The sequence below is a fragment of the Carassius gibelio genome, chromosome A21 (genome assembly GCF_023724105.1).
Source record: "Carassius gibelio isolate Cgi1373 ecotype wild population from Czech Republic chromosome A21, carGib1.2-hapl.c, whole genome shotgun sequence".
Taxonomy (NCBI): Eukaryota; Metazoa; Chordata; class Actinopteri; order Cypriniformes; family Cyprinidae; genus Carassius; species Carassius gibelio.
The window spans coordinates 8,840,297-8,868,019 of NC_068391.1; the positions used below are offsets into that span (position 1 = coordinate 8,840,297).

The window sequence follows — 27,723 nt, forward strand, 5'->3', positions numbered from 1 at the left end:
GCATAGAGTAAAGCTTGGAGGGCTGCCACTCTTATTTGGACGTTGCCAGGGCTGTGTTTTCAGTCTTTCCTGCTCTTATCTAATCTAGTTAGCATATTTATCCAGTGAGCTTCAGGTAGCATGGCACCCTGATGGTTTTATAGAAGCTTTCTCGGATTGCTTGTAAAACATGTTTCTCTTCCCACCCAAACAGGTTAGGACAAAGAAAGACAATGGGAAAATAAAAGATGCGTGAGAGACAGAAAAAAAATAGTTTAGTACTAGATTAGCTACATTATTTTCTGTGTTTCTTGTCGTTTTTGCTTTTAAGTAACATGCTTACTGCAGTTTTTGAATGCCAGACGGAGTCTTTTGTAAGTGTTTCCAAACATATCTAGTTGAGTCAGGCGAACCTGAAACCAGTCTAGTAATACAGGGCTTCCAGTTAAAAATTAGTCATTCAGGCAACCCTGATCCGGTCTGTTTTCACATCCTAGTCTAGATCAGCAGTCCTCTTTTGGACAAACGTTTTTGAATGAAGCAAATATCACCACAACATCACTATGAAAGTCTCTTCTTCTCTTTTCTCTGTCCTTTTTTTATTTAGTTTCTTTCTATCCTGTTTTCCACCAGCTGTGCCCCTCTCTGGGGTGGATTAAATAAGAGCTCCTTTTATCCATCTGTAATCCTGATCTGGCAACCCTAGCCTTCACAGTAAGAAACACACCACCAACTGGCAGCACACTATATAATTCACACACACACACACACACACACACACACATACACGAATAGTACAGGCCATGGACATACGCAGTAAATTATAATACAAATAACTCTCTTTATTTTATTTTGTGTTTATTTGTTTAAAATAGATAAATAATGAAAAATATTGGAATATTTAATTTTGTTGATTCAATATTCTAAAATATTAACATTTTAATAAATGAATAAAAAACTGGATGCTTGACGCATCACTCCTAGTTAGAACATGACATCACACTCCCAATCTGACCCTGGTGTGTGTTGCAGCTGGCCACTGACAGATTGGCATCAAATTGTTTCTGAAGCAGACCACCATCTCGGGGAGTCTTAACACCACAAGATAAAACCCTCATTAGACTGAATAATAATTATGTTACACTTCCATGTGCCAGGAAACCATGTTTTCCTGTTTATGTGACACTGTGACATTAGAGAATTAATTAATCGCTGTTTTTGGCAATCAGCAGGTGTGAACGCGTGTATGAATGAACCGACAGAAGCGTCTCTTTTCGCTGCAGCTGATTACAGGGTGTTTGCAGGAAGTGCTCCGGGGGAGGGCAGGATGTAGAGGAAGTGTTTGGCGTGGCAGAACTGGTAGGCAGGCAGCCGTTAGCATACCCCACTGACAAGCTCTCTCTCATACACTCCATCCGCCCTCTCGAAAGTGCCTTTTGGCCTGGAATCCATCACAAGACACTGTGAAGTGACATCAGGCAAGTGGAGACAGAGAGCTCCTGGAAAACACAGACTGGACATGCTGTTTTTCTCAGCTGTCACCTAATTGAGTAATACATCATCCGTATTCTGTGCAGCCCCCTTTATGAAACTAGCCTGTTGTGAGTCTAGGCGCTTGTGTAACCGGATTAAGTCACAAAATACATGAAACATAAGCATGCTTGTTTTGCTGTTGCGTTATTCTGTGCTTAGTTTTAAGTTGAGGTTTTTACCAAGCAAAATATATGGTACTGCCTCAACCCTCCAACCCTTCAGGAAAAGATTTTGTGTAATGAAATCAGGGAAGATTCAAGGAGATAAAGCATGCAGGTTTGAAAAGACGGAGAGATATAGGAAGAAGGGAGGTGTGAGCTAGATGAAAGTGAGCCAAGAACAAGACAAGGTTAGAGAGAGAAATTTAGCAGTCATGGACACAGGAAATATGGCCGTGTCACCCAGGCAAGACTGACAGATGTCTCTTGATGACAGCTGACAGTATGACGGACAGGTTCAAGGAGATCCGAGGAGTGGAGAATGAGGCGAGAAGCGAGGAAGAGTACGGAAGCAGAAAATGAGTGTTTATAATCAGATGGCATCCTTAGGGCCTTGACCTTGTATCTCGCTCGCAATCTCTTTCTCGCTCTCTGTTTTCTGAAGCGATCCCAAAGCACAAAAACACACACTAGAGTAGGTGTGTTCGGTTAAACTTTCCAGCAATGTTCTGAAAAATCACGGGTACCAAAATACCAAAACTCAACTTCTGTGTTCCAGAACCTAGTGAGGTTTCTACAGAGGCATTATTTTAAGGAATTGTATTTGCTTAATAGGTTATTGTTCTGCTAGTTTTCTGTTAGTTAATCTCTGCTTCGCTACTTTTGTAGAGTGTTCTAATCTAAATTGGTTACTAATGAGGTTCTATGATTATTTTTATGCTGCTTTAGTAGGAGGTTGTTTATTTAGGAGGTATACAAAGAGGCAGCTCACTAGATTTTGGAACGGATTTTGTATGACCCTGAAATTAAATAAGTAATGTGAAAGTTTGTTGTAAATATTTAAAATCACAGACAAAATACCTTACAAAAAGAATAAATATTAAATCTCTTAAGTCTCTCTCTCTTCTGATTTGCCAAGTAAAAAAAATTACAATTTTTAATTTAAAATGTAATTTTTTTGTGATTTTTACAATATAGATAGCTCTAAATAAGCTTTGCAGTAAATATTATGTTTTTTTTTTACCAATCACAATTGAGTAACTAAAAGCAACTGGTAAAAAAAACTGTTATATAAATATCCAAATCAGCTTTGCAGTAAATATAAAGGTTTATTACAAACTACCAGTGAGGAATAAAAAAACTAAAACAGCTAGTCTATGCCAAGGACTTTTTTTTTTTTGTATAGCCTAAGTGTTAGATTATCATAAGTAGCATCTCCTTTTACTTGAAATTGATTTTTTATGCTGTCTTCAGAAGCTCAGTTTTGCCATGTGAGGAAAAAAGTAGTGCTTCTAATTATATAAATTTATGGTGAATGATTCACAATCCGCAAATTGGTGACCTCTGCGCTAGATGATAAAGAAGTGCAGTGCACTCATGTGACTGTCTGTCTTTTGTTACTTTCTCAGAATAATCACGCAATGTAAGGTTCAGCAAGTGGGTGAAAAGTTCCCAACAGGGCTCACTCACTCACTCACTCACTCACTCACTCACTCACTCACTCACTCACTCACTGACTCTCTCTCTCTCTCTCTCTCTCTCTCTCTCTCTCACTGTCTCACTCACTCACTCACTGACTCTCTCTCTCTCTCTCTCTCTCTCTCACTGTCTCTCTCTCTCTCTCTCTTTCTCTGGTGTATAGTATTTTAGCTGTTTTAATACTTGGATAGAGGAAATCATCTCTTCTCTGAAATTATTTGACAAATAGCCGCAGACTACAGCTATGGTAAATGTCTAACCACTTCCTTCCACTTTCCTCCTCACAGACTCCTCTGGACATATGACGTCCTCTCCTCTCAGTTCTCCCACATCCCACCGGGGGATGCACCCGTCACTGCTGAGCCCGACTTCTTTAGGCCCCTCAGGGTCTCTGCACTCCCCCATCAGCACTCTGAGCTCACCCATGAACGGCCTGGGCTCTCCCTTCTCTGTCATCAGCTCACCCATGGGACCACATTCCATGGCATCACCCGGGATGGGCTACGGCCCCAGTATCAGTCCGCAGGTAAAACCATACTCCGAGACCCTCCCTCAAAGCTGTATTTAAAAAGAAGCTCTCGCATTCAGAAGTCGTATTTGTGCTTCATAATTAAATAGTGTTAAAAATCGTTCAATTTAACTCCATTCTGTCTCACTCGCTCTTTTTCCATTACTCTCACTCGATCTGTCTTTTGTTCCATAAATAGGCTTGCACATCTCTTTGTCATTTTTAAAAAAGGCTCACAATTAAGACATCAAAGCTGGCAGTGTCCTAGTTTTCTTTGACAGCCGCCTTCTACTTTAATATTTATTATGTATATGTGTGTGGGAGGGGGTTAAATATAAATAAAATTAGTTATGAATGTACACAAATTAACAAAAAATATCCTTAATTCTATTAAAAATATGTATTTTTAATTTAATACTTTTAAAACTTTAAATAATCCATCAACATAGGACAGAAAACTTGCTGTTATTTGGAAGCAACAGTTGTCAGACCACCCAGCAATCCAAACATCAAATATATTGGTTTAATACATTAGTTTCCGTCTTACACCATTTTCAATGAGTCGTGTCATGTCACATCTGTGTCTGAGACTGATTTTCTGGACTGTACAAATGCTGAATGCAGGTTTGGTCATTGCATTGACTAACAGTAGGGAGAGGAGCCTAGAGAAACCAGTTTTATCTTTACACAGCACTGTTCATCTTTCTCTGGTTGGGAGGCAGTCATGGGGTCTGATGGAAGGAGATTTGACTCAGATGGCATTTGTCACTTATGTTTAGCACTTGGCTGACTGGCTGTTTTCAGGCCCAGCCGGGTGGAATAGGGTTGCTACTCCGTTCATGACGCCTTTAAATACAGAGGGACTGAGAAATCAAATTTCCCTTGATCTTTTGACATAACAGGTCAATGTACTGTCAATGTTACATCCTGTAAGTTTCAAAACTTTCTTGCTAGTTTAAAAACAGTTTTTATTGAAACCAAGCTTAGAAAATGACTCGTTTTGGAATGTGGCACTTTATAACGTAATGCTAAACACCACCTTCGCAGGAGAAGATCAAAGCCTGCTTCTACAGCAATGCCTCTTTAGCCCCGCCCACTGAAACGCTCCGATGGAGAGAAGCAAATACAGCATGTCATACAGATGACATTATAAGATTACAATACACTGTGTAGTGTAAGTTGCCTTCCTTATGATCCAAACATATCTAAATTGGGCGCGAGCGTTCTTGCGTCATGTTTGCGAATAAATTTTCCTTTCAGGTCAGAAGCGGCACAAATGCTTGGAATATGTCAGGAATAGAGCGGGATATCAGTTTACATCCAGGGATTTGTTGTGTTAGTCCGTGTCGCATCCAGTGTAGACGGAATTGCCAATTATAATGGGATCTGTTGTCTGCAGTCGCATTGTGCCACTCATATCTGGTGTAAAAACGGGGTAAAATTACCAAAGAGCTCCAGATCGTGTCAGTGAAACACTGTCTGTTTGTATGTTTGCTTTACTTTGCTATGGAATACAGTTAAATTTTTAAAAATAAGACCGTATGATGCAGGCTTTTCCGGAGAGACTGAAAGTAAACGATTATGCTGTGCTGATCCTGACTAGAGTGGATCCAACAGTAATGTCGCAACACATAAGTGGGAGTAAACATGTTTTTACCACTATTGCACTTGATCTGTTCTAGACTGTTTGATATGTACTGAGTATTTCTACCTTTTTAACACAAATGACCCATGTTGTTATCAGAGTACGTTACAGCAGTGTCCATCTGTTATTTTAATAAGCAATACTGTTTGCCAGTCATAGCCGTGGGCTTTTACTTGCAAGTCTATAAAAAAAAAAAAAAAAACGTTCTGCAGAGAGGCTCAAAAACAGGATAGAAAATAGCCTATTACTTAAAACATTATGATTATTTTTTATGTAAAATCACACAGTTTAAGTGAACCTCAGTGAATACTTTCAGTTTCAGTTTAATTTAAAACATTTAATAACATCAGAGCCGACCAAAGTGCTGCACAGAGAAATAGAATTAAACCAATATCAGTAAAACAAAGAAATAAAAGAAATCAAACAAGTTACAATAAAAATGCAGTTCATGAACCCTTTTAACCTCAGAGAATCTGGAACAGGCACCCCACTGACACCAACCGCTATGCAAATCCACAAAATGCAACATAAACAAGGCAAGAGTCAAGATCATTTATAATTTTGTTCACTTAATATTCATTTTGGAGGTTTAACATCAGCAAATGTAACCACTTGCACTTTTTGTGCATCATTTTTTACATTGGAGACCTTAAAGTTAGCCAACAATGGGCAAGAAAGTTTTATTAACTTATTTTTGTAAATTAATAACCAGTAAGGATAAAAAAAATATGCCAGCACCTCAGGGTTTTGTCTCGGATTTCAGGTGTTGTACCGCCCGTGCCATGGCACCTACCGAGTATAAAACAATAGCTTTTTGTTTTGTCTGGTTTAGTGTGTCTGTGTTTAGTCTGTGTACAGTTTCAGATAACAGCATCCACCTCTCCAAAACAGCATTCAGCTGGAACACATTTACAATACACATTTGTTTGAGTTGGACTGTGGATTTCATGGTTATCTGTTTTCTTTTGAAATGTTCTGATTGGCCACACTTGGGAAGGTTGGTTTTGACAGAGATGACCTACTGTGATAGATGCAGGGACTCAAGTCTTACACATACATGGCAAGGATGCTGTCAGCCGCCTTAGACCTCAATCCCACCCATGGGGATCTTTGGATCTGGCGATTTTTAGTGGGACTTCGCCTAAAAATTTTGCAATTAGCCTCAGTCCAGAAAGTGACAGAGTATCTAATCATAGGAAGAGGGTTGTACTAGAAATGCAAACTGTAAAATAGTGTGTGTGTTTGTGATCAGGAAGACATGTATTTGGCGGAGCTCCCCTAAAATAAAAATCCTAGAATCATGGTGATCCCACCAGCCCCGGGCACAGCACAGATTTTGCCGTCTCCCAGCAGCTGGCACACATTAGGCAGAACATGGTTTGGTTTACACTTCCATTGGCAATCACCGCAGATATGCCACTCTGTCTGCCCAGAAAAATCCCTGAACATTTGCTAGCTCTCGATCCAGCCTAAATGGTTTCTTATGGTTCAGTGTGTACAGTACTGAAAGACTGGAAGTTGTTCCTGGAAGCTCATTATCTGTGTTGAGGAAACTTTTCATGCTACTGTTATTTTAAAGTATAGGCAAACTATACTTTTGCATTTCTAGTAGTTAGGTATACCACAGTCTACTAATGAGCAGTGATAACTACACAAAAGCTAATATTTTAATGTCTGTTTGTATTGTGTGTCCACATCTATGTATGTTATGAAAGGTACAGTTAATTAAAATATATAATAATAATAATAATAATACCTTAATATTAGTGCAAAAAATAGTTTATTTTTTTTCTTTTCTTCCTTCTATTTGTGTGTAGTCATATTACACTTGGTGTAAACATCTTAAAGCTACAGCCACAGTCTGTTACATACACATATTTTTGGTTTGGAGATGCAGTTGTTGTGGGTCTGGATGCACATTTGGCTGTCGTCTAGTATGGAAGAGCTATCATCTCGCCTTCACTGTCATCCTGTGATTCATTAAATAGCAGCAAATACTTGATCCCGTCAGTCTGTGCCAGAGGTCGTGACACAGTGACCCCGTGAACAGATAAATACTGGATTATTGAACAATTTTGGCTGCTAGAAGTCAAAAAATGAAGTGTGTTGAGAGTGATGCACCTACCTTAGTTGCTTGCTCTGTCCTTTTTTTGTTTACATAGTTTACTGTTTTATAATTTTTTTTCACAGCAGTTATGGTTTAAGGCCTGATTATATGAATTTGCTGCATACAGTGACATATGCAGCCAGTAGTTAAGGTTGAGACCATATGTGACCCTGGACAACAAAACAAGTCTTAAGTCACTGGGGTAGCAATAGCTAAAAACATTATATAGGTCAAAATTATGGATTTTTCTTTTATGTCAATAATCATTGGGATATTAAGTAAAGATTATGTACCATGAAGATATTTTGTACATTTCCTACTGTCAATATATCAAAACCTAATTTTTGATTAGTAATATGCATTGCTACGAACTTTATTTGGACAACTTCATAGGCGATTTTCTCAAAATTTAGATTTCAGATTTTAAAATAGTTGTATCTCGGACAAATATTGTAAGATCCTAACAAACCATACATCAATGGAAATATTATTTATTGAGCTTTCAGATGATGTATAAATCACAATTTTGAAAAATTGACTCTTATGACTGGTTTTGTGGTCCACGGTCACATTTGGTTGAAAAAAAAAAAGTGCCCATGAGTTCTGACAAAGCAAGCACCCCTTCAGGCAAGTATTTGCTCAGCTCTGTGGAGCCTGTGGGGGGAACAGAATAGAATACAAACTCTGGCCTTGACTGGGATGCTTTCACAGGGCCTCTAATGAGGAAAATATGCCTCTTTTTGTTATTTTGCATTCATATGTGATCCCAAGGTTTGTGGGAAGATAGTAGAGAGAAAACAAAAATATAAAAGCAACTGATCACATTTCATGTTTCAGTTTTATTCACTTTCATTCAGTATCTGTTAACTCAGTGCCAGTGTGAAAATCTTAAGCAAAAGTTTGCTGTGTACAGTTCCGACTTTAAAAAAATTAGCCCCTATTAAAAAATTTCAAGCAAAGCATATGAAAAATGAAACAAACATCACATTAGCAAAAGAAGCTCTTATCTTGGCGACTTTCAGTAATAGGCTTTGTGCGCCAAAGTCTGTGCTAGCTAAGAAAGACAGAGAAAACAAGAAACAGCAGCTCCCTTGAAACTTAGAACCCAAACCTGGGTTCACAATGACATGTCCTTTCTAACTTTTAGACTTCTGTTGATAGAAGAACATGTGAACTGCTCTTAAGGGTAAAGAACACTGAGAGTGTGTGATTGTAGGAGAGAGCACTTTTAATAACAGTTGTTTCTAATTGTTTGCTAATTGTGGAAAAATACATAATGCACATTTACTATTACTTTAACTCAAAACTCTCTCTTCTAGTCTCTTCTTATTTTCTACCTCCATCTGTGTCCTCAGACGATGTGAAGAACCCATGTAGTAGGAGCTGCAGATTTTCCCTGTTGTTAATTGCTTCTTTGCAACCTTGATACTCGTACACAAAAGCCCTCAAACACAAAATGGTTTATTTTTCAAGTCAAACCTTGAAATTAGTGAAGGCATTATCTTGTGAGCTCAAGGACAGCTTCTTTCATTTTGTTTGCTCTGAATGCTTGTGTTTTACACTTGTGAAGGTGGTTTATCACCAGATCCAGCCTGGAAGTTTACATTTTTGAAACCCATTTTCTATTTGATTTTAGTGTCTGTGCATTCATTTGAGTTTCTATTAATCAGCATTACAAATCTCAATGTTTCGTTTTGGTTTTAACAATGCAGGCACATTGTTGCAAACAGCGCTCCAGTGATGATTATCCACACTCGGAGATTAGGTCTGGATGCTGACAGCTGTTTCAGCTCTAGGCAATTATTCCACCATACAACAGTTCTTCAGAGGATACGGCTCTACAGTTATAATCTGTCTTGGCCCAGCACAGTCTACCAAAGCGCAGACATCATGCACAGCAGGAGCGAGACAGAACAGAGTAGTGGGTATCAGATCTGCCTCTGTTACTGACTTCACCCGGTGCTGGAGCTTCACGAGACTGCAGGATATTGGTTGGCCACCAGTGTTGTCTTGATTGCTGTGTAGATCATTTACATTTGGCCTTGGATGATGCAGCTTGCTTGGCTTCGATTGGAAGGAACAAACTCTATGAACCAAATATGACCGATCAGTTTTATCCATATAATGCATAGGTTAATTTTTATTCACTTTTATGTATTTTCTGCACTGCCTTTATATATACAGGTGCTGGTCATATAATTAGAATATCATCAAAAAGTTGACTTATTTCACCAATTCCATTCAAAAAGTGAAAATTGAATATTATATTCATTCATTACACACATACCAACATTTCAAAGGACTGATTTCAAGTATTTTTATATGAAATGTAAAAAATATTGGGTGTGGTTTTTTTCAAGGTACTTCAGTGTCTTTGACTTTTACTCTTTTTGAGCATTCCCAAATCTGGTGATGAAAAATAAAGCCCAAAGGGTCTTCTTTCCAAAGACACCAGAATTGTGTGTGTAGCACACTGAAGTAAGGAACTATTGGAATTTTAATGTTAGGTAAAGCATTTTCATGTGTGAGTCCAATAATCGGGGTTGCTGCAAGAACCCAAATGACAGCGACACTCCCCTTTACGGCTGATACAAAACAGGGCCAACTTACTGCCGCTGACTGCCGTGTCCATAGGGACGGCTCCAAATGTGTCTCCCACACCGCTACTGACAGCAGCCTCTACAAAGTCACACTTAGGGTGAGTAATGGGTGTGAAAGATCGGAGGTCAGATGTTGAGTGGGTTATCAGGCAGAGGGGATCGGCCCAGTGCCCCGCAGTGGTTAAAGATAAGAAAAAGGTCACTGTTATCAGCAAAGCTTTTCCATGTGTGGATGGACACATCCCAGTCAAGCGTGGATTGGAGTTGGAGTTTGTTGTGATAACAGTGACGTAGCCGCTGGGTGGACTATTCTGGCTCTGAATGTTAAGTGAATGTGTCATTTATAAAGTCAGCATAAAAAGAGGTATTATTTAATAGATGGATAAACATGCTTAATTAATGCAAAACGTTTCACATTTTAGTTTGCTTTGGTTGATTTTCTTTTTCTTTTTTGGCTTGTTTGTTTGTGTTTCCCCCAAAAGAGAACATTTATAATATTTGAAACAATTGTCATTTATTATTTAAAAATTATTTATCACAATTAGTTGTATTGCAGTCATTAATAATTATGATGGCCATACTGCTTTAGTGTGCGTCAAGTAGAGTGATTTGTGTTTGTTATGGTTAATATTATGATTGTATTTTATTATTAATTGAACATTAGTTGCTTTTACTCCATTTTACTGTGGTAAAATCACTGCAGTTTATAACTTTGAAACCTTGATTTATACGTACAAGTCAAATGTACTCAACACAATTAAGTAGGCATCAGATGTTCAATATTTCTTTCATTTGAAGTCCACTCCACTTGCCCCAGTGTGAAGTCGTATTCTGGTTTTGAGAGGTTAGCATGTGTTAAAGGTTGCTGCTGCAGGATTTGGTTTACGCTTTGAAGTGTCCTTGGGAGGGAAGTCTGTTTTTCGGCTTGGTAAGATCAGCTAAGCTCTTCTAAGGTTTCAGATTTATGCTCTTACTCTTTTTGTATGATGTGCGTTGACTTTGCCTTGCCAGATCACCGCACGTGTGTTTCATATCACATAAAATGTATCCGTTCTTGGGAGTATATATGACTCCTTAAGCACCATTCAAGTCTGAATCCTGAAATAAAAGCAGATTGATGTGATGAGAGTTTTGCAGACTAAACTTGGTGTCCATAGGGTGAAACTTGAGCTTTCCTCCTAGCAAGAAATGGACAAAACATTCTGCTAAACCATGCTAGATAACGTCATGTTGAATGCAAATGTATGAAAAGAAAAAAGCCATTATTGTATGCTTTTATACCATTTAGTTCATAGAAATGCACTAGACAGATGTTGTTGCCTGGGTTTGATGCAACTGGATGCACAGCGAGTGTAAAAACATTTGTACCCTTTAAATACCTGCATTCTGTTGTGTTACTCAAATGAAAGAACTGCGTGATCTGTGTGAACGGCCCCTGGGCTTATATCATTGTGAGTGACAGATTACTTGACTATTTAAATAGAGACAAATTTGTGACAGCACAACTCTTCTCTGCCTCTAGCTTATGCTTGACAACCAAGTGTCAACATCTATAGCGTACTTGCACAGACTGAACGGATCACCAGTATCTGATGCTTAGATCTGCCTTGACTTCCCTTTGCTAGTGAGTTTTTCAGGTGAAAGCTACTGTTCTTTCTCCTGAGTCAACACTCTCTGACCCTGTATTTCAGCACAGATATACAGACTTAGAGGTGCTGACAACTTTCTCTCTCTCTCTCTCTCTCTCTCTCTCTCTCTCTCTCTCTCTCTTTTCTACTTAACTTTGACACATATGATAAAATAAACCATGACATACCATTACTTTTTTTTATCCAATTCGCAAATCAGACCCATTCCATTATATTTTACTTGCTTGTGTTGTTTTCTTCAATTCATTTTTCATACAAATGTTCTTAAATTATTATTATTATTTTAGTTAAACTTACTGACTCAAAGATTCACAGTGGTTAATAGCTTAAATGGTTTAAATGGTTAATTTTTTTTTTGATCTAGTTCTCAAATCAGACTCATTCAATTTTATTTTATTTGAATTTAATTGTGTTTTATTTCTTTTTTCATTTAATTGAAATTTTTCCACAATTTTTTTCCCATTTCAACTTACAAGTGATCCATTTACAGTGGTTAATAGTTTTAAGCACCAATTGATCCTATTCACAAATCAGAATCATTTTATAATGTTGTATTTTTTTCTTTTTTTCCCCATTTAGTTTTTCCTGAACTATCTGTTTTTTATTTATTTAGTTCAATTTAACTGTGGATAATAGCATATTAGAGGAGAAGATTCTAAGTGATTTGGAATATAGAAGTCATCTGAACATGTGTCCCAGGGAACAACAGGTTTAGAATGACATGAGAGTAAATAATTACATAACTGTCTCTTTAAATATTACATCAAACTCAATATCCAATTCTGAAGCAGGCCTGTACAATGATCTCTTGACCCCTACCAACAGTCACTTCGCTGTGTGTGTCTCTGTGCATGTTGTTTCTTAAGTTTTGGGATGTCCCCTCCTCTCCGTACAGCTTAAGTGTCACAGCACGGCTGGCTGATCATGTTGTTCTTAGTCAGGGCACTTGTCTGACACCCTACTCCTCAAAGAAGAGTGTGTGATCATGTATGGGAGGGAGGATTATTCTATTTACAGTCACAGAACTAGACCCTTTAATCCTTCTGTAACACACACACACACGCGCACATATACCCCTACACACAAATACTGCATTGAGAGGGAGTTTGGGCAGATTGAGTTGCATGTTGAAAATAGCCATACTCTGATAGAGTCCTCTGATAGTGCAGCTCTGCATCTGATGAGACAAACTACAGAGGTCCAGAAAAATAGACAAACTAAGGTATGAAGTGAAGAGAGAGGCTGATTTTAACAGCTGCTTTTGCATGTGATCTAACACATCATGAATTCATACAGTTGCACCACGTTTGCATGCAGTATTTCAACTTAAACCTGCATCTAACTGACAACCTGTGGTTCATTGTCACAGTCATTAAATTAAGCACTTGTCAAACTTTTTTATCCGATGTAAAACTCTAAACGCTATAAACTCTATTTAGAAACTACTTATAAATAGTTTCTCTATTAACTATTTACTAGTTATTTTTTTGTAAATTGTTTTCCTGACAATCGAACACATGACTTTGCTGACTCTGTGCTGTACTGTCACTTATTTTTGTTTAGTTTAAATTAGTTTCGTTGGATTTCATTTTATTTAATATGTATTAATTTGATTATTTTAAGAAACATTTGTCTCATTTTGTTCTTGAAAGGTAGCGTGATACTGTGTAGTCCAAGTAAAGTACACAAGTATATTTGTTGGTTCTAACAAATGGGGAATCATGCCATGCTGCTTTACTTTTGCAGAGATTTTGTGGGCACATTTGCACTGTTACCTGATTTGCATAATTCCTTTAGTGAATCGGGCCCCTAATGCAGACAGCAGGTACAAATAAATGGCTCTATCAGCGGGCTCGATTCATTTTTAGTGAATTCTCCCCATGAGTATTTATATGTGGGTAACATGAGCATGTTTCAGGTTCTCATCGGAGACACGCAGGCAGAAATTCATAACAAAAGGCGTTTTATTTCTCATAAACCGACAGCCTCAGAACAAAGTATGGCATGTGTAATTTACTGCCACCCATGCTTTCTCTTTGCTCACTCATCATTAGCACCTCTCTCCATCAGAACGGGAACGCACTGTTACGGCCTCTGCAGCCTTGACTGCCTTCAGCATTTTTCAAGGACAATGACCATTTCTGACATCGTAAATCAAACAGAGTGGAAGTACAGGGTCTTTTGTCGGCAGCGTTTTGCCTGTTAGTTTTTTGACGGATGGAATTAATAATCATATTGAATAAAAAGGGAGCAGTTTTCAAAGGTGTTAATCATAGGGCCTTTCGCACCGCAGGATCCTTTTCATAGTGCCAGAACTAATTGTGGCACTGCCCATTTTTTGGGCATTTTTGCACCGCCGGAACTGGGTGTGATTTTAGCATCGTACTGCCTGTTTCGAGAACCAGATTAACTCCTACACCGGGGCAGGGTCTAACCAGCACAACTGGTGCTACCCATGACGTAAATGTACATTGATTGACCAGACGCATTTGAAAAACGCCCTCGCCCGCCATGATTTAAAATGCTGTGTAAACATACTGTAAACATTGTGTCAACTTATTTCGCAAGTACGGTGAACAGCGATAACTATACGGACGCTGAAGTGCAGGCACTTTAGCAAATGTGGCACTGCCAGGTGTTGGAGATTCTTAGTCCTCCTTTACGTTCTGTCAATCGATTTACGTATACGTCGACATTCCATGTCCAATGTTGAAAAACCTCCAAGACACAACAAAAACACAAATGCGATCACATCGTCCTCCATCCTCCTGTTGTTAACGTTGTTCTCCCGTTTCCGTTGTTGAATGCCTCACACAAATGACGTCGCTGTCGACCGGCTTACATCACTTCCTAGTACACCCTTTTGGTGCGAATGCAACCCTTTAAATTGTACTGGCAAATATTTCGACATGGGCCGTGTCATTACTGTGTGTGTCCATGCATGAGTTTAAGGGGTGTGAGCAGGCACGTGTGAATACACACACATACTCTTAGGATGATGCAATCATGTACATGGATAAGGGTGATTAACTATGTTAAGTCTTTCCACATGTGGGTGTTTCTTAAATTTGGACACTTATGTTTATTACTTCTATTGACAGAAAAACTTATTTGATTTGGATTTGATATGAAGACTACCATAGTATCTTACGTCATCAACAAAAGGCAAAATGAATGGAATCAGTGTACAAACCACAAACTGTGAAATACCCTATTGTGGGTAAAAGTCCCATCTTTATTTTCAGTAATCAGTGGGATCAAATAACATATACACAATGCTGAAAAGAACACTCCAGAATCACACACATTCTTAGCATCAAAAGAAGATTCACTGATATGCTGTTAATGCATATCAGTTCAGAGTTCAGTATCCTTTACATGCATTTTATTACACTGCTCTGTGGAATACTTGATTCTGATTGGTCAGTCGTGGAATTCTAAGTTATGGTATTCCTTGAGAAAAAAAAAAAAAAAAAAAACGGTAAAAAAGCTGATAACACCGGCTCATCCAGGTACCTGAAGTCAGCACTTTCCACTTTGTGGAAGCTTTGCATTTGGTTAGCTAATAAAATATTAAAACTCAATTCAATATTATGTGTACAATTGTTTACAATTATGTTATACGCCATAATGCTGCTGCCATTTTGTGACGATTGATTGGTTCATTGTAATGGAATATAAGATAACTATCAAACTGGCAAGAGTTTAAAGCGGTTTCATCTTAAAATCTTTCTGCCTCGCATCGGGGTCCTGGTCAACCTGTAAGGGGTTATTCTACCATAACAACCGACTGGATGTTCATTGTTCCTTACTCCATTTAATTTTACTTAAGTTCTTTTAGGAAATTATATTACTCAGAAAACACTTTTGAAGAAATTTTTAACAGTCAAATCTGAATTAATTTTAAATCGCTTGTTTATACTTTATCAACTTGGAAGCTGGCATGGTGTTAAAACACCAACTTACCAACACTATCAACCAACGTTTTATTAAATGAAGGTCACATTAAAACTAACTTTATTTTTGGCACCAATAGCCTTGTGGTTAGACTGCCGACATACAGCACACATGCACTCACGGCGACCCAAGATCAATTCCCATCTCAAATTCCTTTGCTGGTCCTGCTCCCCTCCCTTCACCCAATGCTTTCCTGTCTGCTCTCTACTATTATGTCTAAATAAAGGCCCAGTAAAATAAAAACATCCTAACTTTATTATGCCAACTTCATCATTAATTATAGTATTCATAGTAAAAAGTCTTTAATGTTGATTTTAATATATTTTGATCTTAAAACATGAATCATAATTTGTTTAATGTGATATGATAACCTAAACAAAAGTGAAATCATAAAGTATTTCTGTATTTTGTGTGTATAGTTTGACACAAAACCCTCAGTTGGGCAGTAATAAACTAAATTAGAACTTTACTTATAAAATAATAACATGAATAAAGTTTACTTTAAAGATTATCGTTCTTTTTTCTAGTAAAAAGCTTAAGATGAAATTTGAAACTTTGTGTATTTGGGAAAAGAAATGAAAAAAAAACATTGTGTATATTTAAGATAAGCAAAATACTAGCTGAGAAAATGGCATTAGTAAGACAAAGGAGTCTTCCATTTTATTTAAGAGACGTTGAAAATGTAATTTTCATTGCAGAATGGTTTAAAACACAATATATGTTTTAGGTGATGGAAATACCATTGTGGTGGCAGTCCAGTGGGGCTACAGTGGTCTGTCTGTGTCCAGTGTCCACTGGCTACATGGCACTCCAACAGAAGTCTAGCAAGTCTGCTTGTCTCTTGCACTAACGTCAACACATAGCCGTGGTGTGAAGTAGGAAGTGAAGAAGCTCCTTTTGGTCTAAATGGGGTCTTTATCAGGCCCCTCTCACTAGTTTGACTGCTAACTGTGTTCTGGCTACAGCATGAGAACAAGACTTTGGAGGCTCTCACATGAGTGTTTCTGTCTCGTGGCCAACAACGCCAGTCCCAAGGCCTTTACCAAATCTGTGTCATGCTTTTAAGAGCCTTCCAACAAGTCTGTTGCTGGTAAATCATCTACTATAATATTAATAAAAGAGGGGAAAAAAAGTCAAATGCATGCAAACATCACTGTTAACGATGCAGAGTGACTTTCTCACTCCCCAAAGCCAGGATAGCATCTGTTAGGTTGTTTTTTTTTTTTTTTTTTTTTTTTTAGAACAGCCTGTTGGACCCTTAGGCACAGTGTCTACACATCAGCAACTTTCATTTTCTCAAAACTCTTGTGTTGCTGGTATAATTAAAGTGTGTAATTGAATATGAACACGCGTAGAGTGAAATGAACAATGTGCCTGTTATTGTGATTGCGTCTTACACAACTGTTGCATCATCACCTTGCAATGATAGAGTAAAATGTGCACAAACACATTGATGATTAAACATTTGTGATGGATTTAGATTTTTTTTTTTTGCTGTTATTTCCACAGAAATGTAAGTCTTAATGTCTTTCTCATTCAAAATACACTTGTGAGAGCAAAAAAAATTTCTGGATGAGGGCAGCCAGACACATATTGGAGAGAGAGAGAAACAGAACCACGTCTTTATTCCACTGTCCAACTAAATATTTTATTGCCGCAATTCTAGCATAGAACATGTGCACTGCTGGTGATGGATATGAAAAAATGAGGCTAGGGACACACTCAGCATCCATTTCTTGTACTCACATTCAGAGGAAGTAGGAGAGAGAGCATAATCAAATGAGAGAACCTCAGTCTCGTGGCACAAAATCAATCTGAAAGCTCAACGCTGGCCCCATTCTGAAGAAACTGACAGAAAAGTCGGGGCCTTCTGGAACTCAGCTTTTTTTCACCCAGGTCCTTAGAGCCGATATGTTGACGTGTCTAAATGATGTGTGTTTGCTTATGTTTTGCAGCTGAACTCGCCCATGAACTCTGTCAGCAGCTCAGAAGATATCAAGCCGCCCCTGGGCATCAACGGTGTGATGAAGGTGCCATCACAGCCCTTGGGCACCCCCCTGTCCCTCACCAAACACATCTGTGCCATCTGTGGCGACCGCTCCTCAGGTACCAAAACACACTGTTACATGTAGACCAGTAGTGCAGCCCTAAATGTACAACATTTTGCAACTTTCGATTGCTCAAGTCTGGTTGGGGTGGAAAAAAAAACGGTCTTCTAGCCCAGTCAGGTTTTTTGTAGGGGGTTTTGGGCATTTCTCAGGTGGCGGCACAGCTAAACAAGCCAAATCAGGCTGGGAGAACAGTTAAACCTGGCTAAGACCAGCTTAGGCAGGTTTATACATGCAGTTCATCTCCAAAACTGACTTTATTAGACCAGTGTTGCTCTGCAGGGCTGGTTAGAATAAAAAAAAAAAACAGCTCAAAAACCAGTCTATGCTGGTTTTCTGGTCTTAGCTGGCCTTTTAGCCTGGTCAAAATTAACTTTAAGTGGTTTAACTTGACTTTAACTAAAGTTGCACTTTTTAACTGGTTGGTCCGCTAAACAAGCTAAATCAGGCTTAAACCATTTTAAACCAGCTAAGACCTGCTTAGGCCAGTGTATATCTGCACACACAAAACCGAGCCCCAAATGCAAACTGTTGTGCTAATGTTGCAATGCAGGATTGGTTGGGATGGAATATCAGCTTCAAAACAGTCTAAGCTGGTTTTCTGGTCTTAGCTGATTTTCTAGTACAGTTAAGATGCTCTTTTTTCAGTGGTTTTAGAGGGATTTTTGGCACTTTTTAACTCTTCGGCTTGCTAAACAAGCTCAGTCAGACTGGGAAATTCGCAAAGAGCAGCTTTTGGCTTGTTTAAACAGGTTTATTTTTCAGCAGGGAAAACAGTGGAGTATTTTGTAAGCTGCACAGAGACAGTGTTTACTCTACAAGAAGATGCTTATTGTTGTCTTGCAATATTAAGCTGGGATAGAAGAAGGTATTTTAACACACTTCAGCTGAAAGGTTGTAGATTCAAATGCCACAAGCCCTTATCCATGAATTATTCCCATTGTAGACCTGAACATGACTCCTTAGGCTTCTGTGTTTGCATTTTTTTTTTCAACAGGTAAACACTACGGTGTTTACAGCTGCGAGGGGTGCAAGGGTTTCTTCAAGAGGACTGTGCGCAAGGACCTGACTTACACTTGTCGAGACAGCAAGGACTGTATTATCGACAAACGCCAGCGCAACCGCTGCCAGTACTGCCGCTATCAGAAGTGTTTGGCCATGGGAATGAAAAGAGAAGGTACAGCACATAAAGTTGAGGATAGAAGATTTTTCCTTTTCCCTCTGAAATTTTATAGCATTATGCACTCCACCAGCTCTCATTAAAATCAGTGACTTCCAATGCTCCTCTAAAGTCCACAATGGGGTTCCACCATTCCACCATGGAGTGAGATGTTTTGTGCATTCGCTATTAGAAACAATCTCACGTCTGTGTGACTAGAAGAAACATTCGTATTAATTCAATCAGCCATTAAATAGTCAGACTGCAGGTCAGAGCTTAATTAGCGTTCACTAGATGTTCAGTCTGCCATTCTGCTCACGGTGAGACATTGGTCAGGGAGTTCATTCTGTGCATGATGGCTGTACTCAAGATTCCAGGTACTGCACTCAGGAGATACTAAGAGAAAACAGGAAATGGTTCGTCGGTGCAAGTTTTTTTTTTTTTTTTGCTAAATATAGAAGACCATCTTTTCTCCCAAATCATCACCTGAGGCAGAGCAAGATGAAAGAAAGGAAGAGGTGAGAGGTGGGTTATCACACTGAAGAAAAAGGGGGCATTAGTACGTTTTGCGCGCTTGTCCCCACCAAAAAAGGAGACGTGAAAGTGCTTTAGCATGCTAATTGAAGATTTTAGCACACAGTTGGTGGAATATTGATCTGAGAGACTATATTTTGCCCCTCAGTCAGAATAATTTTGGATTTATGAGATATCAGAATTTTTCTGTTGTTGTTTTTAGAATCATTGAGTCTGCAGAGACGTATTTTCTGTTTTAAGATTGAACCGATGAACTCTTTTGTAGCTTGCTTTGTATACCTGCTCACATATAGACATGCATACGCACATGATTGTTGTTAACGTGCTTTGTCTTTTAAGCTTAGTGTGTCCAAAATCCTTAATATATGTATCAACTTAGAATCAGTTTCAAAATCTTTTCATATAGAATACAGTTCATTCATGATATGTCCCCAAACGTAAACATTTATAAAGAGGTTTAAAACGACACTAAGCTTTTTTTTTTGCAAGCAGTCAGACTTGTTTGGCCTTATAAATGATTTATTGTGGCTATAGATTGCATAGCCAACATCCAGTCTTCATCCCAGATCTCTAGCTCTTGTTTCATGTGAGAGAGTAAATCCTCCTCCTGTAGACGAAAAGAGCACTGCGATCGTATGTGTATGACATGTCGTTCTCACATCCACTGTCTGACCTTAGTGCAACCTTTCGTCTCCCTTATTTATGTCATCGCGGCTTCTTTCAAGGATATGATCATTTGCTTGCGTTCATCTGTTTGTGTATCCCATAAGCTCGCACTGCACCCTGAGGCACAGGAGAGCTGGGCCACGCTTGTCCCAAAAAGAGCTGAGCGGATCTGCAGAAAAACAGGATTAAATTAATTTATGCTCTCCTTCTCTCTAGGGGAAATAAAGCTAATGTGATTTCAGCCCCTCTCACCTTTCTCTGACTCCTGGCGAAGTACTTTACCCTTGGGCTGACCTCCAGACAGCACTTTCCTTAAAGCAGAATCCCCCCCATTACGGAACCCCTCCACCACAGCGATACCTCAGTGATTCGCTGTTGAGGGAAGTAGTGTAGGATTTAGGGAAAGGAGAACATTTAGGGTTTGTGTGTTTTAATGTGCTGTGAATAGGAACTGGGTTTGAAGTCTTTTGGATGAACTGTGCTCGGCACATACGCACTCTAACCACAGGGGCTTGGATTGTGGTGAATACCGTTCTGGCCACAGTTGAGATTGAGTGACTGTTCAACACTAACCACTTCCTGTTTCTCTGAGCTGATCAAACGTCTGATCTGTTAAAGCCTGTTGGAGGAGCCAATAGAGATGCAACACGCAACAAACATCACATTGTTTCATGCAAACAAGTTGTAAATAAAATCACTAACAGTAATTGATGATAGAATAAAGGGTTTATGAAGCATCTTACATTTATATTCAGTCATACTCCATTATCCCTTTACAGTTACTATCATAAAATACTTGAATTACATGTTGAGTTTTAAACTTAAATTTAACATCCAATAAAAACAGCTAAATTAATATTATTGTACTGAATATAAATTTTCTCCCCATTTACTGCGTTCTGTCTGTTCGACGCACATGTGCACGCCAACGGCATTTCGTCCATAGAAATGCATTATTGACTGCTGTAATTTGACGTTACTGGTTTTCAGTGCGAGGTGAAGAACATCGTAGCCGGAACTACTTCTCTCAGTTTATGTCTATGAAGAATCACAAAGGTACTGGGTTACTCCGCCACGGTACCCCAGAAGCAATCTAAAATAGTCAAAATAGAAGCACTTATTATAGGTGCACCCTAGTAATTCAGGACAAGCTAAAACACGGTTTAGAAAATGGATTCATGGTGTACTCGCTTATTATATACATTTTTCTACATTTTGAACACAAACAAAGTTACGGACCGCAGCTCTGATTGGTTGATTTCTTACCGGGAGCGGATGAATTTCTGCAAATGGCAATAAAAGACTGGGAGGAGCCAGAGGAGCTTGATTTTTTCTCAGATTATCTGTCTCATATTCTACTGTCAGTACATAATGACAGGTTTAACAAATATGAAAAAAATATATATTTTTTACAAAAGTTACCTACTGCAGCTTTAATGATTATTATCTGTTTTATCGGTTATTTGTTCCAGCCCTAAAGCCATTTTTTTGTCATGGTATTCTGCTTTTTCTCAGGGTTTTTTAAAAGGTTTTTATAATTGAAAATACATTATATTTGCAGGGGAATAATCATGTTTGAGAGTCCTTTATTTTTCAGGATCAAAAAGTATGAAGACCTTTGCTATAGTTTGTTAGTATCAGCTTGATATCAATGTGTGTGTGTGTGTATGTGTGTTGACTTCTTGTTTGATTAACTGTAGTGACCGTGACTAGTGTTGTTACATACAGCCGTCCAGGAGGAGCGCCAGCGAGCAAGGGACCGCAACGAGAACGAGGTGGAGTCGACCAGCAGTGTGAACGAAGACATGCCTGTGGAGAAGATCTTGGAAGCGGAGCTCGCTGTGGAGCCCAAGACGGAGACTTACATTGAAACTAATGTACCAATGCCCTCGAATTCAGTAAGTGACATCTCTTCCTCTTTTTGCTCTTTAAAGCCTGGGAAACCACCCCAGGTTTTCTGTACAATCCAAGAGCCCCCTGCACACTTAAACAGACCCTTGAAATACTTTGAAGAACCGTTTTGTGTGTTGGAGCTTTGGAGCAGTGGGTTCCATCTTGGTGCTCATTCAAAAGACTCTCTCTGCCCCCATCATTTATATACCGTATTTTCCGGACTATAAGTCGCACTTTTTTCATAGTTTGGCTGGTCCTGCGACTTATACTTATTTATCAAAAGTAATTTGATATGAACCGAGAGAAATGAACCAAGAGAAAACATTACCGTCTACAGCCATGAGAGGGCGCCTCTATGCTGCTCAGTGCTCCTGTAGTCTACACTGAAAACATAGAGCGATAAATAAATGACATAAATAAATGCGACTTACAGTCCAGTGCGACTTATATAGGTTTTTTTTCCTCCTCATGACGTATTTTTGGACTGATGCGACTTATACTTAGGTGCGACTAATAGTAAGAAAAATACGGTAATTTATTTGTCTTTTATCTTGGAACTGTGCAAAGAGTTCCAAAAGTATTTAAAAATCAAACAGTCAAGAACAGAGGGATGCGAAGAACATTGAATGCTGCATTCCTATGTAAATCTGCAGGGTCAGATTTTTAGTGTAGGCCTAGTTACGAAAAAACAACTTAGGACATTTAAGAACCCCCAGAGATATCTTCAGCCATATGCCGTGTTTCCCTTCTCGACAGCACTTCTCTGTCTCTACTTGTTTGGGTGCAATGCAAGTGATTTAGCTTTTTGATGGCCATGTTTGGACATATGTGATGTCATAGTAGTAGACGTCTTCGTTTTCTCAGATTAGCACATTGTGAAGCACTGCTTGAAAATGACTCATTACTGCAGTTCACATATCAGTTCTGCTCATTCTCATTGTTCTGATGCTGTTCTTAACCTGTCAGCCCCCTTTTGTGTTACAAAGCAATGATAGAGTATAGTAATTTTGCTTATTAGCTTTGTTTCCGTTTGACTTAAATGACGACTGATGAAGTTTATAGCCTCATATTCCATCTGTTTTCTATATGTTCTGGCTTTTTTTTTTCTGTTCTGGTCGTTTTGTTATGCTGCTTGATATTGCAAACTGGTATTTCTTACCACAATATTTTATTGTCGTAATTATAAACACAGTGTTTAGTAATGCACATAGTTTTAGAGTTTACTGTACTTTGGCATATCACTAACCATCGCTGAGTCCACCTTCTTAGTATTGGTGCCTGTCTACCACTTAAACTTTATGTAGCTCAAACTCTTGAAATGTGTGTTAACAGCTAAGCTATGATTCCAACTTAAATTCTCAGTGTGTCAGAGAATGCATGTTAAACACTATGCTACGCATCCAACTTCTTACCTCGTTTTAGTGGAGTTTTGAATGGTAATTCCCTGCGAGAAGCAGAGCAAGATAAAGTTGTTGAATTTGCCTGTGTGCTGTGAAGTCTCCCTCCCTCGTCTAGGCACCATGACAAATCAGCACCACTAAAGTGATCATTGGCTCCACTTTCCAGCATTGTTTGAATAATGAAATAGTCTGACAGTCCCCGGGAGCTTTGAGCCTGCCGTCAGCCTCTGAGGAGGAGGATAGAGGAGGTGCGCCAGAGAGAGAGGGTTTGGGCGGATAAGTGCGTCTTTTGGGACTGCTCTGTACCGATGCAAAAATGTTCTGGAAGCTGTTATGTGAGTAAATGGGGGTTATTTCGGGAAGATGAAGATGTGCGGGAACAGAGGACCGATGTTTGGGGAAAGGTAGAGAGACGAGGGAGAACATAAGGCCTGTCATGAGGGAGAAGCTGCCAGGCTTTACATTAGAAAGCACTCAGTCTTTCATTCGCTATCTTGGTTGGGTTCGTCACTGTATCTCCAGTAGAGGGCTTGTGTTTTGTGAGAGCAGTGGCGAACCAAGGTTAATATTGTTTTGCATTATTATTTATATTGTTCATTGTTACGTTTAGCTTTGCGATCAAAGTAGGTATTAATTTTATGTATATAAAAAAAATAATAATAATATATATATATATATATATATATATATATATATATATATATATATATTAGTAATAGTTTAGTTTTTATTTTATGGATATATTTCTGTTTTTTTGTATAGTTTATAAAAAATAATAATAAAAAAAATGAAGCTATAGCCTTGTGTGGCATCGTATCAGGTGCACACATACAAAAATGTTGAATTATTTATATATTAAATATGAAGTGAACTTCAGTTTTATTTCATTTTCTTTATTTTACTTCAGGTATGAGATCTTTTAAATTTACTTTTAAAATGAATATTTATTTAATTTCTTAAATTTATTAAATTGTTTGTCCCATGTGAGATTTGTTTATTATTTTAAATTCAAGGAGGAGGAACTAGAAGCATCTTTGTTAAATTTAAAATACACAAATTTGTGCTTGTGAAAAGATAAACGTCATATACAAGTATCACCGGTTTTAACCTTCGCTGTAGCTCCCAGGCAGAAATGGTGACGTTGTGTCTTAAACATAACTGATATTTTAAAAATGTCTCCCATACTGATAAACAACTCATTATTTTCATATTAAAGTCAACAGTTGTCTAAAATATCACCATATTAAGTGTAATTAGTGTCATTCGCTATAGCTCCCAGGTGGATATAGTGACGATGTGTCTTAAACACGGCAAAATTCTCAACTTGTGCACTGACAGTTATTTTCATAGTTTAAACATTACTGTGAAACTCATCCTGCTGGCTGTAGATGATGGTTTAATACAAGATGTTAAAGAAAATAATGATGCAGTCTAGAGTTGGACAGCAGGGAGACACGTTACTGGAATGTGTTTCCTCTGTTGCTCTTTCTTGGCCGGCGTATCAGAGGTATCGTCCCTCCCGCTGTCCCTGGAGCTCTTCTTCTGTCTGTGCTCTTTTGGAAGCCATTGCCCCGTGTGCTAATTAATCAGAGGGCCTCGGTCCGGGAGGGCAGCTCGTGAATGGGCCACCACTGCTGCTTAATGGTTGGGGTTTGGCCAAGCTGAATGAAGTGTGTTTATCTCATGGTGACCTAGAACAGGAGTTAAACAGGCGTTAGTAACATGCCTCCAGTTAGGCATAGAAGAGCTGCCTTTAAAGGAGGAGAATATGTTCCCGTTTGCTTGTTTTTTTTACTTCTCTCTTTTTGCTTCCTTTTTTCATTTTCCAATTTAATTCAGATAACATTGAGTTTGCTTACATGCACTGATTCCGCTTAATAAACTGACAGCAGGTCATAGAAACACATTTTGTACAAGTGTTTATCAGGTATTCAATGATTGCATTATTTTATATATTTAATTAAAAAAAATATATTTGTATATATTAAAATATATTTAATATTTATTAATGTAGATAAAAAAATACATTTAAATATATGTAATATAGGCCAATAACAAGTATGGTTATTGATTAAAACAAGACTATTTCATGAGAATTTTACATTTCCTTTTTCTTCTTGCATTTTTGAGACTTATTATAGAGTTTTGTTGTACATTTAGTAAATGGAAACTCCCTATGTTTGACTGTTTTAATGTGTCTGACACACAGGAAGTGTTTCTGCGACAGGGATGTCACGTGAGCTTGCAGACGTCTCGCTTGTCTCGCACAGCTGTAAATCCAGACTGCTTTTTCCCCTCTCTGTTGTCACGCAACAATAATATAGTTTAAGCAGACTATGAAAAATTTAAACGTCTCTCATCTCTTCTCCTCAAGTGATAAAAATTTCATAGTGCAATATGCAAGTGCAGCGTTTCGGCGAGAGCCCTGGACCAGGATCTGCTGTGAATAATGCAAGCCGAATGCTTTCCATTCAGCGGGAACAAAAACAGCCGTTGTTTTGTGATGGTCATGAAGAGAATGTTATCAAAGCGTCTCCTTGAATCTGAAAAACGTATCACTCGTGCCCCAGGGCTACGTTTGCCTCACTCCGCTTATTCTCACAAGCAAATCATATGGCTGACTGTATTCACACTAAAGAAATCATTCATGGTGGTTTTTACCTCTTCTACATCAACCACCACTTATTTTCTGCTACTTGGATACGTTTGAATTTAGATCAAGTGTCTTCAACTTTGGAAATGGATATGATGGATGTGTACCTAGTTACTATTGTTCATATATTTATGTACAGTGAGTATGGAAAAGAATCACCACCCTTTAAAATAATACAAATGTTTTGCTATGCAGCCTGAAATAAAACCACGGACACAGTTTTTGCTCAGTGTTTACTCGTGTTTGGATGTTAAAGTCCTCATGAAATCAAAATTAATCTTAAAGGGATACTCCACCCTAAAATGAAAATTTTGTCATTAATCCCTTACTCCCATTTTGTTCCATACCCATTAAAGCTCTGTTCGTCTTCGGAACACAATGTAAGATATATTGGATGAAATTGTCTTGAAATTGTCTTGAAACTGTCCCATAGATTGCCAAGTAAATAACAGTGTCAGGGGCCATAAAAGGTATGAAATATCATCTTCAGAATACTGCATCTGCAATCAGACGTGCAATCTGGGTTATATGAAGCGTCTGCAACACTTCTTGTAAGCAAAGAAAACAAAAATAACAATTTTATTCAACAATTCCTTTGTCAACGGTCTCCTCTGTGTCACTCCATATCACCGTGCTGCGTATGCTCTTGTGTCCTCCTCGCCACAAGGATGCGCTGTTTTATTTGGAAGTGAAAGTGAAAGTCGAAACTCCCTCCCACCTACAACTCCTGCCAGCACCGAGACTCGAACCAGCGACGTTCTGGTGACTAGATCAGCTCTCTAACCATTAGGCCACAGCTTCCCCCCAAACTTCAAATCAAAGCTAAATAGACATAGAAATGTATAAAAAAAATGTTGCAACAACACCGCCTCAGCATGATTATAACAAATGCGGCTTTACAGAGCTCAACGTCTCTGGCCTGAGCAGATGTAATAAAAACGCTATTGGCCCTCTCTTCCTGTTTCAGTTGAAATTACATGACCACATAGAATAACTCTGCTTGTATCAAGGCACTTCAGGGGACCTTTGAGTGCAACTTATAACATCCAAGTGAAACAACTTAAATTACAGAAATGTTTACATTTGTTAATTGTGCTATATCTAAATTTGTGGCTCTTTTTTATTCTTTACAATTTATTAAGTCAGGTATTTAGCCGCCTCCATTTTTGGGTGATTTTTGTTTGTTTTATAGAAGAAACAAGGTCAGTGTAAACAAAGCCAAGATAGCTATTCATCATTCATGAGCTTTACCCTGTTTAACGAGAACTCTGGGAGTTGTACTGTTTTGAGCCACTTCACTTTCCTTTATATTGTTGCTTTGTGAATTAATTATCGGTTTGTTTATGTATTTGTTCAAGAACATGGCAGAAACTGTTGCACTGAGGAGACGTGTGCATGTCCGTGATGAGCCACAGAAATATTCATAAGTTGCGTCTGTTTTCTAAGAGATGTTTTTTTGTCTGGCTAACAGTTTGCCATCTCCAACTTCTGCCTCTTATCTACTGCTGTTGACAGTGCGAGTTTAAAACAGTTTCTTAAATACCATAGAGGGGAAACATTCAACACTTTCACAAGATTCTCCTGGGAGTTCCCACGTTCTGAAGCAAAATCACGGAAGACCCCACTGGTTATGTGTCATCAGTCATTTCCCAAAGTTCAGCTGTGGAGATGTTTCTTGCCTATAATAATGGCTAC

The 27,723-nt window shown here is 38.4% G+C and overlaps 1 protein-coding gene across 4 annotated transcripts in view; it reads left to right on the forward strand.

Annotated features, from left to right (window-relative positions):
• Positions 1 to 27,723, forward strand: part of LOC127941792 (retinoic acid receptor RXR-alpha-A-like) — a 128,865-nt gene that overhangs the window by 91,928 nt on the left and 9,214 nt on the right. For 3 of the 4 annotated variants that reach the window (XM_052537202.1, XM_052537203.1, XM_052537205.1), the window contains exons 3-6: positions 3,437 to 3,675; positions 17,571 to 17,721; positions 18,721 to 18,900; positions 21,796 to 21,980. In XM_052537202.1, coding sequence (XP_052393162.1) covers positions 3,437 to 3,675; positions 17,571 to 17,721; positions 18,721 to 18,900; positions 21,796 to 21,980 — 755 coding nt within the window. The remainder of the gene's footprint in view (positions 1 to 3,436; positions 3,676 to 17,570; positions 17,722 to 18,720; positions 18,901 to 21,795; positions 21,981 to 27,723) is intronic. The other variant, XM_052537204.1, reaches the window with a different exon arrangement.